This window comes from Prunus persica, chromosome G1 (assembly GCF_000346465.2).
Source record: "Prunus persica cultivar Lovell chromosome G1, Prunus_persica_NCBIv2, whole genome shotgun sequence".
Taxonomy (NCBI): domain Eukaryota; kingdom Viridiplantae; phylum Streptophyta; class Magnoliopsida; order Rosales; family Rosaceae; genus Prunus; species Prunus persica.
Genome location: NC_034009.1, coordinates 36,699,302 through 36,711,183, shown reverse-complemented (window position 1 = coordinate 36,711,183; position 11,882 = coordinate 36,699,302). Strand labels below are relative to the sequence as shown.

The 11,882-nt window shown below is 40.5% G+C and overlaps 1 protein-coding gene and 1 pseudogene across 1 annotated transcript; both read left to right on the top strand.

Moving 5' to 3' along the window:
* On the top strand, positions 2,773 to 6,529 carry LOC18792581 (pumilio homolog 12). Its single transcript, XM_020562286.1, has 6 exons — positions 2,773 to 3,843; positions 3,977 to 4,139; positions 5,067 to 5,230; positions 5,320 to 5,578; positions 5,845 to 5,978; positions 6,115 to 6,529. The coding sequence occupies exons 1-5, from the start codon at positions 3,110 to 3,112 to the stop codon at positions 5,959 to 5,961; spliced, it is 1,437 nt and encodes a 478-aa protein (XP_020417875.1). The 5' UTR covers positions 2,773 to 3,109; the 3' UTR covers positions 5,962 to 5,978; positions 6,115 to 6,529.
* On the top strand, positions 5,964 to 11,491 carry LOC18793790 (annotated as a pseudogene).

Sequence of the window (11,882 nt, the reverse complement as noted above, 5' to 3'; positions counted from 1 at the left end):
CCTTAGAAAATCCAAAAATACATAAGGGTAATTTTGTCCTTTTTTGCTTCTTTTCTCTCTCCTTTAGTCTTTTCCAAAATCTCCCCTTTTTATTCTCTTTATTAGTAAAATATCATTACTTTGCATTAATTACATAAATTAATGTGTTAGTGAAATACACTTGACTGGAATACATGTGGCACAAACTGAATGAGAAAGGCTGAGGAAATGTAACTAGCATTCTTCTTAATATTAGAGATGTCTGGTGATCTATGACATGAGATTATGAAATTATGTAGAACCCATTTTAGACGAGTTAAAAAAAAAAAAAAAACTTTAAATGAGTAATGTTGCTATGTTACCCTACTTTTATTAACCCAACCATTATGAGTTTAAAGTGTATTTGTCATGGTTGTTTGGTGTTTAAGAGTTTTTCCAATTTAGAAATGCACAACATGCGGCCACCATAGTATAATTTAGCACCCAAAGGAAAAGTTGAAAATTTTTTTTCTTAATCGTTTCTTTCCGCTAGTGAAATGTGATATTTCATTAAAGGAAATGAAGGCTAACAAGAGTAAGATGCAATTCTCAAATCTAATCTCTCTGCAACTCTCTCTCAAATATGACCAGGCCATAGACCTTGTAGGCCGCCCAGCAGAGAGAGAGAGAGAGATGAATAAATAAAGGAGAGGGAGAGGGAGTTCGGATTTGATGGTGAAGCGGGAAGTCTCTGCCAGCAGGCCAAATCTGTGTGACATGCACACCGCCTTTTTGTATTGAAATACTAAACATGTTAGTATGGAACCTAATCAGATAGAGTAATGCTGTAAATATTTCCTAATCATATAGGCCTGTTTGGTTCATGGAAAATGAGGCTTTGAGATAAAAAATCAATTGTTTTTCCATATTTGGTAAGTCCAGACATGGGAAAACGTTGCCTTACACATGGGAAAATAAGGGGAAAGTGAAGCCCTCCTCCCCCCTTGAGTTTTGTTCTTCTCATCATAAGAAAGTTTGGAAAAATGAACCAACATTAAATACACATTTTTTTATGATCATATTGTCCTCATTAACAATTTAGAATTACAATATAGCATTAAATGCATTCTTTTTTTATTTGATTTCATATGGGTATAATTGGAAAATTAAACAAACTTTGTTTTGCATTCCTACACAAACCAAACATGTGAAAAGAAATAAAGTAGTATTTCTTGGTTATTTTCCCAGGATTACCAAACATGGGAAATGAATCTCTATTTATCTTTCATTGGGAAGTGATTTCCCCTCAAATCCGTTGCGTGAACCAAACGGGGCCATAGAGTAATGCTAGAACACAACTTGAAAGTGTTTTCTGTTTTGTTTTGTTTTAATATTTTGTGCGCTCCTTTTTCATTCACAAATGGCATGTTTACTAATCCGTAATCGAGTTAAGAGGAATTGCATTAAGCGGGAGTTGGAATCAATTTTCCCATTAAAGTTGTTTACTAAATTATCGTGAATCATAATTGAAACTAGTTTGATTACTAAAATGCACTTATTCTAAATAATTATTAGGTTAAATTGGATGATAAATTTGAAAATTTAAAAATTGTGAGGATATAATGGATAAAAAAGATGGATTCTTGATGGGCTAGTTATCCAGCAAAGAGTCCAATTCCTCCAAAATCATGAGTTGAATTCCTAATTTTGTGTGGGGCTCACTTGCTTTTTCATTCCTTTATGTGAAGTAAACACGTGAGTAGTTCGTAATCGGAATTCAACTCCTCATATTGATTCCCATTAAGGAAATGCACTGTAGTTACCCAAACTCGGTGTTTGGGACCTTCGGACTTGGACCCGGCCTATCGATTTCTTACGTTCGGCCATGAACCCATTCCAAGCCTCGGGAGCTTCGTATCCAAAATTCACAAAAAATAATCATAAGTCCAAAAAATTCACTAAAAATACTATGAACACTTTGTAGCATGCCCTTTCATTATATGATCTCAAATCCATAATTGGACCCAAAAAAATATATATTATTTTCAAATTCCACATAAAACTAAAAACTGAAATAAGTTACCAAACAACCTGTGTTCAATTTTAACTTTTAACTTTTTTGGAAAACTGAAATTAGATACCACACAAGTTTTCAGTTTAAAAAAATGAAAAATGAAAAATGAAATGGTTATCAAAATGACCTTAAGTGACTTAATGTTGGCTTAACGAGTAAGTTGAATCAAAACAACTTTCACAGTGCCAATTGGAATTAGAAACACCTTAAAACTAGGAAAATGTTAAGGAGACCATCTTTAGAGACCAACTTGTATACCATCTCCCTATAAAGGTGGAACCCATTGTATTGGTGGGCTCCATCTCTATTAGAGAAATAGTACACAAAGTTGATTTCTAAAGATTGTCTCTCTAGCATGACTCTTAAAATTAATGAATTCCAACTATATTGATTGGCTCCACTATATTATTATTAGTGAATTCCAACTCTATTAGAAAGATAGAAATGGTCTATAGTCTCCCTACCATAAGTCATATTCAAATCATCTAACTTGTTTGCATCAATCATTCACAAGTCACACACATAACTTTTTAATTGGAAATTCACTCACAAAAGTACCTGAGAAGCTTTGGGGTTTTTTATATTTATTTTTAAACTAGACAAATAATAAAAACACAGAAGAAATGAAAGCCCACAACCAAAAAAGAGACCAAGACCATGAAATGCAACAAGGCTACTGGTCAATGAGAGAGAGAGCCCATTATTTTAGGTGACAGACATACGCCGCGTACACAGATATGCAACTTTCTTCACGCTTTCTCGCATGAAAAGTTTCCATAAATTGCATGCAAACTCAGAGGCCGAATAAAACTCTCCCAGTCCCAGTTTTAGTATCAGTCTACAACCCAATCACCTACGCTAAAGTCAGTCAAGCAATTTCCCAACCACTTTCAAACTCTTCCTAACATTTTCCTCTTCAAAATCCCCCAAATTTACTACCAAAACTCAAAAATATCTCCCCTCATCAATATATAACTCTAGCTCCTCCACCCCTTTCTCTCCTCAATATAGAACCTCAACTCTCAAAAAATTTTGTAAACTTTCTGGAGTTGTTTATCTTCGCTGTTAAGACGGAGAATGGAGGGGTTTCGGTGTTTTCTGGACACGGCGTCGCTTCGTATTCCACAATCTCCGTTGCCAGAATGTGTGTCCGGAAGTTCATCGCAGAACCCCATTGGAGAATCCCATTTTGATCAAACCCTAGAAGCTGCTTTTTCTCGCCTCAAAATCTCATCTTTTTGCCGCCAGCCGCAGCTTTCTCGCTTTGACGGCGATTGCAGTAATGGGTCTGTGATAAAATACCCAACAAACGATCATGGGTTGGGTGGGGAAAATTTTATCCCATTTTGCAACGACGAGCTGCAGAGTCTGAACTTAAATAGTGGCGGTAATGGGGTTCTTTCGCATTTGGGTCTTCAAAATTGCTGGGTTCAGTCTGATATTGATTGCTCGAATGGCTTTGTGTCCAATTTAAATCAACATTCTGATAATAGCCCACATTGGTTGCAAGCGTCTCTGAATGGCTGGTCTCTGGCTGATTTGCGTGGGAGGGTAGCCTTTCTGGCCACGGACCAAGACGGTTGTCGTTGCTTACAAAGAGCAATGGAGGCTGTACCAAACAAAGAATTGATTGATTTGATATTCTTGGAGGTTCTAGAACATGTGGCCACTTTGATGCTTGACCCTCATGGGAATTACGTTGTTCAGAAGCTTGTGGAGGTCTGCAGTGAAGAGCAGAGGACCCAAATGCTTTTAATGTTGACCAAGAAAAATGATTTGCAGCTTATTTGTATTTCCCTTGACACGCGCGGGTATGGTTGGTGCCTAGTTGTTGTTTGCATGTGTTAATAATTGTTGTAAGATTGCTGACCAAATAGTTGTTTTGGTAATTTTTTTATTTTTGTTTTTATTAGTATAATGGTTTTCTTATATTTCGTGTGACAGGACTCGATCTGTACAGAAATTGTTGAAGTATGTTACCACCAAAGAGCAAATCACTCTGATTATGAGAGCTCTGAGTCCTGGTGTTGTTGCCTTGAGTAAGAACAGCAATGGTCAACATGTGATCGAGCATTGCTTAGAGCATTTCTCTGTCCAAGACAATGAGGTATGTTCTCTCCTGTTTAGGCGATTTGCAATTATCCGAATATTTTGTTCATGTTGCATTTGGAGTTGATGTTTTGCTAGTTCTGCTCATGTCATTTTCATGATGAGTTACATCTTGCAAGAATCCCCCTTCAGTAATTGCTTTTGATCATTAAAATTATGATTCGAAGCCAATCCACAGCTTGCGAAAAGCTGGAACATTAGCCGATTAACCCTTGAAAGCAGGAAACATATCATCCATGCACCTGAAATTTATCAGCTATACCATCATGTCCTGTTGGTTAGAATATCTTGTCTTTGTAGTCGTTATAAAGGTAAACTATTGATAACACAATTTGAAAGTTTAATATGTAATTGGCTATTATTAGTCATGTTTCATTCAAACAAAGGGTGTGGTACGTTCGTTGGGAATTTACTTTTAACTGCAGATGGGACTAGATTGAAGCCTGGCACCCTAATAAAACAACCAAAATTTTAGGCTTATTATTTCTAAAATTTCAGTGAAGCGCATGAGTTTTATATCCAAGGATCACATGATGGATTCTTGTAATTGAAGGTTATTTAGATTATCCTTATTCTTAATACGCATCCTTCTTTTTCATATTTACTTCTCTTATCAACGGTGTTCACCTAACTTCTAACAAAACATATTTTGTTCCACATAATATTTTGACATTTCTATCCTCTTCCCAAACTTTTTATTTTAAAGTATCCGCATAAGCTAACCATCAAATGTAAGTTGACATGCATAATAAAGAGATCAACGCACTTGGTGATAAAATATTTGGTAGTCAACAAGCACCAATCTTTCTAGGTTGCTTACACCAACGTTTCAGAAGCCCTTTGTAACTAGTCCATGAATCCACTTTCCTTAAGTACAAGGCAAAGGTGTAGTATCTTGACTTTCTGGCAAAAATTTTGTTGGCAGCATCTTCTGCATGTGGTGGCAAATAACTGTTGTGGAATCGCAAAAGATAAAAGCGGCTGTTGTGTGCTACAGAAGTGTGTTGAACACTCTAATGGAAAAAACAGAGAGCGTCTGGTTGCTGCGATAACAGCAAAAGCAATAGTTCTAGCAGTAGATCGTTATGGGTTTGTTCCTATGAAACATTATCCATAGTTTTAAAAAATATCAATCATGATGTTTACTTATGTTCTCTTTTATTGTTCCTATACCCTAGAAACTACGTGCTGCAACATTTACTGGGGTTGAGGATGCCACAAATAACAGAAAATCTTCTGAGACAACTTCGAGGCAGTTATATGTCTCTCTCTTGCAATAAGTATGGCAGCAATGTTGTGGAGAAGTGCTTGTTAGATTCAGGGGAAGAACAGTCTTCACAAATTATTTTTGAGTTGCTTACAAATCGGAACATTTCAATGCTTCTTTTGCATCCTTTTGGAAACTATGTCATCCAGACAGCACTGTCGGTTTCAAAGGTTAGATCATCTGAAACTGCATATCAATTAACAAACTGTTTAGATACACAGAAGTTCTTGTTATCCTTACAAATTTGTGACATATATTGTGTCAGAAAGGCGGGGCCTGCGTTTAGATATTTTCACTTGCCCATATTGTTCAAATTACTTCATTTGATTATCCTGTCAACTTATCATCTTTTGATATGTCCAGTTCTCTTAAACCTAGATGATTTTGATTAAGCTCTAATTATTTGATTTAATTTCTAATTTATGTGCAAGAACAGGGTGTCTACCACGATGCTCTATTAAATCTGGTTCAATTAAACTCCCACGTGATGCGCGGCAATTATTATGGACAAAAGGTACTTGCTTGGCGCGATAGGAGCTTGCAACATATGTAGAGATGGACAAATACAAGGTATTTTTATTAACAAGAAATAAAAATGCAACTCTAGGGTGCCTGGCATTTTGTTGTTTCTGTTGTTCTGTCCCATTTGAACTTTCGATTGAGTGATTTCCTCACTGTCCTGTTGTGTTGTGTCGGTATCTTGCAGTGCTTTTTCTCCCTACTTTTCAATGTCACTCTTGTAGGGATGCAAGGATTCGTTCATTGGACCAGCTGGATAGGAGCTAACTTTAGGTTTGTAATATCAAAATCCTTCAAAGGGATCAGAAAGGGATGATACAATCTGTGTTTCTAAACTGTAGAGTTCTGTGATCTTAATTCCCACTGTTTTGGTTTTTGGGTATAGGTTTTGTATATTGAGATCCCCCATTGTTGTACTCAGTGTTATATTAGAAATTGTTTCTGAATTCATCTAATCTTGTGTACAACTCAGGGGATTGTTTCTCTTCTTGTTAGTTGTTCTTACGGATATAAAGGTTCAGTTTCGGATGCTATTGTGTTTGACATGCTGGAAATTTTCACTCTCAAATTATAAATAATAGCATGTTATCCTTTAAAGTTTATTTCATTGTTAAGTTGATATAGGAAGTTCATTTGTGAATGATTTTTTTTTTCTTTCACTTATTATGGTTGGATCAACAATTCAACTTTACGTAAGGGCCGTAAAATGAAGACAATTCTTGTGCCCACAAAACAAAAGGGAGAAATTATCGAATACTGCAGATGTGCCACGTGGTGATGTAGTGTTTTAAGGCCATTTCCGACTCATATGGGGCTAAACTTAAATTTCATACTTAATTTATTGGAATTTGCCGATGAATTATAACTGGATTATATATAAATTGGATTAAGAGAGGCTGAATTGGAACCGAAGTACATTAGAGGAGATTGTTGTCTTTTGATAATCGACAAAGGTTCGTATTAGTAGAAGATTCTTTGGATTATTTTCGTCTTGCTCTTTCTTAATCAAGCCTTGACCTGACGTGGCGCTTTCCAGTTAATTAGTTTTGGCCGTTCAATCAAATTTGCCGCCAGTTCCATGCCAGAAAGGCCGGAAGCTCTTTAAAGGTGTATAAACATTTCAAAGAAGAAAACAAAAATGAAAAGGTAAAAAATTCAGTTTCGAGAAATTTCTTTGTTTTCTGATCTTGAAGCAAAGCAGTGTGCTTCAGTTCAGTCATTCAGTCATAGTCGGCAGCCATGGCCCAGACCTCGCTCCTTCTCATCTACGCCGTCGGATTGTATCGCACCACCGGCGAGCCTTCGACGGCCGACGTCTCCAGAGATCGGAGCCAAACGCTCACATGAGGCTCTACGATGACCTCGCCAATGGGTTTCAAATTTACTCTCTTCTCCTGTGAACTTAATTTTCCGTACATAACTTCTCAAAATTCTGATATTTCTGATTAAAAACAGGTACTATTCGACGCGGGTGTGGATTGGGACGCCGCCTCAGAAATTCGCTCTGATTGTGGATACGGGAAGCTCGGTGACTTATGTGCCTTGCTCTGACTGTCAACGGTGCGGTTCGCATCAGGTTCGGATTCCATCTTTTCCGTTCAGTCATAAAGTTCGTACAATTAGATTTTACTTGTTTATCGTTCATCTCTACTTTCCCCAATTTGCTATCCATCTAGTATTTGCAACTAGTAGCTTGCTAATTCCTACAATTGCATTGAGGAATTGGTTGAGTGCCATTCAGGATTTTGGGGGTGAGGTGGCTAGTGATAGAATCTCAACAATTATGGCATGATTACTTATCATGAATGGAGTAAGCTATGAATCGGGAATTTAGATATGGGAATTAAGGAATTAAAATTGGATCTACTACTCCCCTTGATTTCTTATGTGTTACCTCTTCCGTTCTTCATAAGTAAACATGCGATTAATGTAGAATGTAAGCCCCCAATAATAAAAAATAATAAAAAACCAAACGGGTTTTTGATTTCTTTGGTAGGAGCCGAAAAATCGTGATTTGCTACTTCTTTTATCGATCAATTATAAGTCTGCATTGAGTGTTGCAGGGTTTATTCAACATGTGTGAAAGTTCTAATTCTTTACCTTGTAGTTGAAAATTCTCCCTATATTTTGATATTTTGATATTTTTAGTATTAGCTCATTTGTCTCCAAAGCTAAATTATTGTTGTTATGCAGGACCCTAGGTTCCAGCCTAATTCATCTAGCACGTACCAACTTGTAAAGTGCAATGCCAAATCTAAATGCACTTATAAAAGTCAATATGATGAGGGAAGCTCTAGCATTTTCGTGCTTGCTGAGGACGTCATGTCTTTTGGCAATGAAACTGAACTTGTGCCAGGGCGTGCTGTTTTTGGTTGTGAAAATGTTGAAACCGGTTATCTTTACAGCCAGCATGCAGATGGCATATTGGGTTTGGGTCGGGATCCTGTTAGTGTGATAAATCAGCTTGTTGACAAGGGTGTTATTAGTGATTCATTCTCATTATGCTATGGAGGGATGGGTGTAGGCGGGGGTGCCATGGTTCTTGGAGGGATGAAATCTCCCATGATATGGTATTTCTGCATTCAGATCCTTGTCGCAGGTACATACGTTTATAATAAACATTAGCTTCTAGTTAATGTATTTTGTGTATCTCACATATATGCTTTGGTTTTGCTTTTGCAACAGTCCATATTACAACATTGAACTGAAGGAAATCTATGTTGCTGCGGATCCTTTAAAATTAAACCCGAAGGTGTTTGATGGAGGTGATGGAACAGTCTTGGATAGTGGAACTACATATGCATACCTTCCCAAGGATGCTTTTCTTGCGCTTAAGGATTCTGTAAGACTTCAAATTTTAAGTTTCATCTCTGTGTTTTAAACTTTTATGCATCTGAATTCTAGCTTATTTTGATACCATCATATATATTGCTAGTGTATACTGATTACAATGGAGGATTGATGAAGATTCTAGAAAGAAAAGACTAGAGAAAATGCTCTGAATTCTCAATTTTATTTTTCACTAATCAAATATACATTGTGTTTACAGCTTATATAGGCGATGAGGTTACTTAATGACTAAGCTAATCAGTTAACTAATCTGCTAACAGATGCTAACAGACTGACACCTAAGATAAGATAACAACTCCTAACTAAAATGCCAGATCAGCAATTACATTTAATCACATGTCTTAATATCTAACATGTACTCCATTGAATCATCAAATGATGGTAACTTTTCTTTTGGGTAATGTGCAGATTATGAGGGAGATGCATTTCGTCAAACAAATCCCAGGTCCTGACCCAAAATATCATTGTTTTGCAGGTGTTGGAAGGTAATTGCTGTAGAAAACTTGCACAACTTGAGTTTTACGGCATTTGATTCAGCACGTAATTCGTCAACTTAGTTAAATTATTCCTTCGGTAGGTGACTGTCTTCGGTAAGTGTTCTACTTCAGAAGAATAAGTACCTACAAAAGGACACGTTCGGTAAATCCTCGGGTACCGGTGTGGTACCGGCCGAAGGCTCTCCGATGCTTAAGTAAGTACGGATTTAGTAAAGTTTAACTGACAGATCAATCGATAGCGTACCGTTGGTCCTGATCCCTTCCTTTTGGGGATATGGGTCTCCTTATATAGGCCTTGGGAGGTGTGCACTATGCTCATATTTCCGATGTGGGACTCTGGACATGGATTGTGAGCATGACACGTGTCTGATAGCAAAAGGGCCAAGATAGATGGCTTCGGTAGGGGGAATGCTGAAGGGGTTCTGTGATCAGTATCAATCCTGTCCACGTGTTCGGTGGTCATAGGCCGTTTATTTACGGTATAAACAGTAGTCCCCCAAGTTCCCTTCCGAAGGTCCTTCGGGAGGGAATTTAGTTCTCCATGGTGGTTCGGAGGATAACCTGCTGTTCGGTAGGTTCGTCCCGGGGAGATTGGCCTGGGACACGGAAGGGTCGTTGAAGCTGAGAGGGTTTAGGGGCAATATGGCGCTTCGTCTTCCGTGCCTGGCGTGCAGTCTGCGGCACCATTCGTCAGGTGACGCGTGGCCAGTAAAAGCACGCCTGACGGCGCATTGAAGAGCCGTTTAGTATTCTGAGGCATACCGTTACAGCTCTCCCTCTATAAATAGGAGCCGATCTGGATGAAAAGCTCACTTTGCAATTGTGAGTTTGAAGTGAGAGCTCTGCGCGGGCGATTTCTGAAGAGATCAAACGGTAATCAAGGCGATTTTCTCAGCGGTTTTCGGCATTCAAGGCGACTTCCGAAGATAGTGAACGGCAATCGAATCGCTCTATACCATCGAAGGTAAGATACCGTTCGGTACTCCCTAAAATACTCTCTTTTTATTTGGTTGCATGTCTCCTTATGGCGTAGGCTAGCCGATCGTAAAATAGGATTTTCCTTCGGTAGTCTAGTGGCCATAGGTAGCGATGTAGGTATCGGTAGGATAGTGCGGCATGGGCCTTAGTTTCCCCTTCTCTGTTTTGTAGATGTCCGATAGCGAGTCGCTGTTAAGTAGTGAGCCCAACGCTTTCGACGGGGAGTTGTCCTCGGGCTGGGATACGTCCAGCGAGGCCGTGAGCCTCGGCGCCGAGGGTGGAGAAAACACCGATACCGAGTTATTCGGTGAGGAGGTGAACTCCGTTCTCACCCACGGCATCGGAAAAGGGCTCATGACGGGGCAACCGCAACCCTTGGTCGCAGTGTATAGAGACGGTACCCGCGTCGGGCCGTTGGGGCATCAGCCTGAGGCCTCCACCTCCGATCGCAGTGAGGGCGTTGCCGGTCCCTCCCGGCCGAGGGTGACGATCGTCCACCGAGGACCGCCTACTATACCTGTGGGTGTGCCTAGGAAGACTCTGTTCGGGGTCGACTACCTGGAGCCCAACAAGATCACCGAACGGGAGTTGGAGAAGATTAGGGCCGAATACCCCATCCCTGATTCGGTAAGGATGAGGATTCCGAGCCCAATTGAGTCCCTCAGCGACCCAGCGAACGGCGAGGTGACCTTCTTCACCGACGTCCTTGTGCAAGGGGTTCGGTTGCCGTTGCAACCTGCCCTGCAGAGGATCCTTGCGCAGATCGGGTACGCTCCGGGCCAGTACAACCCTAACTTCTGGGTGGCCTTGATGGGGGTGATCGCTGCATTCGGGATTGCCGAGGAGGGCGAGCCTTCCTACGAGCAGTTCTCCTACCTGTACAGCGTCACCAAGTCCAAGAGCGCCGATCATGGTGGCTGGGTTCAGGCAAACTGCCTGAAGGCTTCCGAGCGGGGGCATTTCATCAGCTCGGTGCCGACTTCCCAGAAGTCATGGAGGAACCGGCGGGTGTTGCTCTCCGGCGATTGGGAATCGCCATCGGGAACACCCCCTAGCTTCCGGGTCCCCACGACATTCCAGATTGCCGGTAGGTTTTCGATCTACCGATCGGTAGTCTGGCTTATTTTATCCCTTGGTGTATTTCATTAATTTTTTTTTTGTTTGACAGGCAAACTCAAGCAGCCGACCCCAAGCCCAATGAGATCCGGTAGCTCGACAGAGTGAGGCTGAGAGTAACTGCTGCCGAGCGAGTTTATCCACGCTTCCTCTTCACCGGCAACCTCATCAGAGCCGGCCTTGTTAACCCTGCCGAGAGTAAGTATACCCTCTTTTTACTTTCCTGTATGGCCTGTGCTTGTCGACTGACCAAACTTTTTCCTGATCAGTGACGGACGCAAGGAGGGCTGCCGAGGCCAAGAAAATGAACGAGTCCTCCAGGAGGCGCCTGATGATGGGCCTCGAGGGCAAGAAGAAGAAGTAGCCCGAGGCAGCTTCCGTTCGGCAGCCGGTGCCGGATCCGGAGGACCAGACCCTCGCGGATCGCCTTCGGCAGCTCGATGCTGAGGCTGTTCCGAGGCGCACTTCCGATGAAGCCACTGCGCCGAGGCATCGGGACGCCGAGGCCGCCACC

Coding starts and splice junctions, on each gene's coding strand:
- LOC18792581 (XM_020562286.1), top strand. CDS start 3,110: ATGGAGGGGTTTCGGTGTTTTCTGGACACGGCGTCGCTTCGTATTCCA. Junction 4,140..5,066: donor TCTCTGTCCAAGACAATGAG/GTATGTTCTCTC, acceptor TTTTGTTGGCAG/CATCTTCTGCATGTGGTGGC. Junction 5,231..5,319: donor CTAGCAGTAGATCGTTATGG/GTTTGTTCCTAT, acceptor CCTATACCCTAG/AAACTACGTGCTGCAACATT.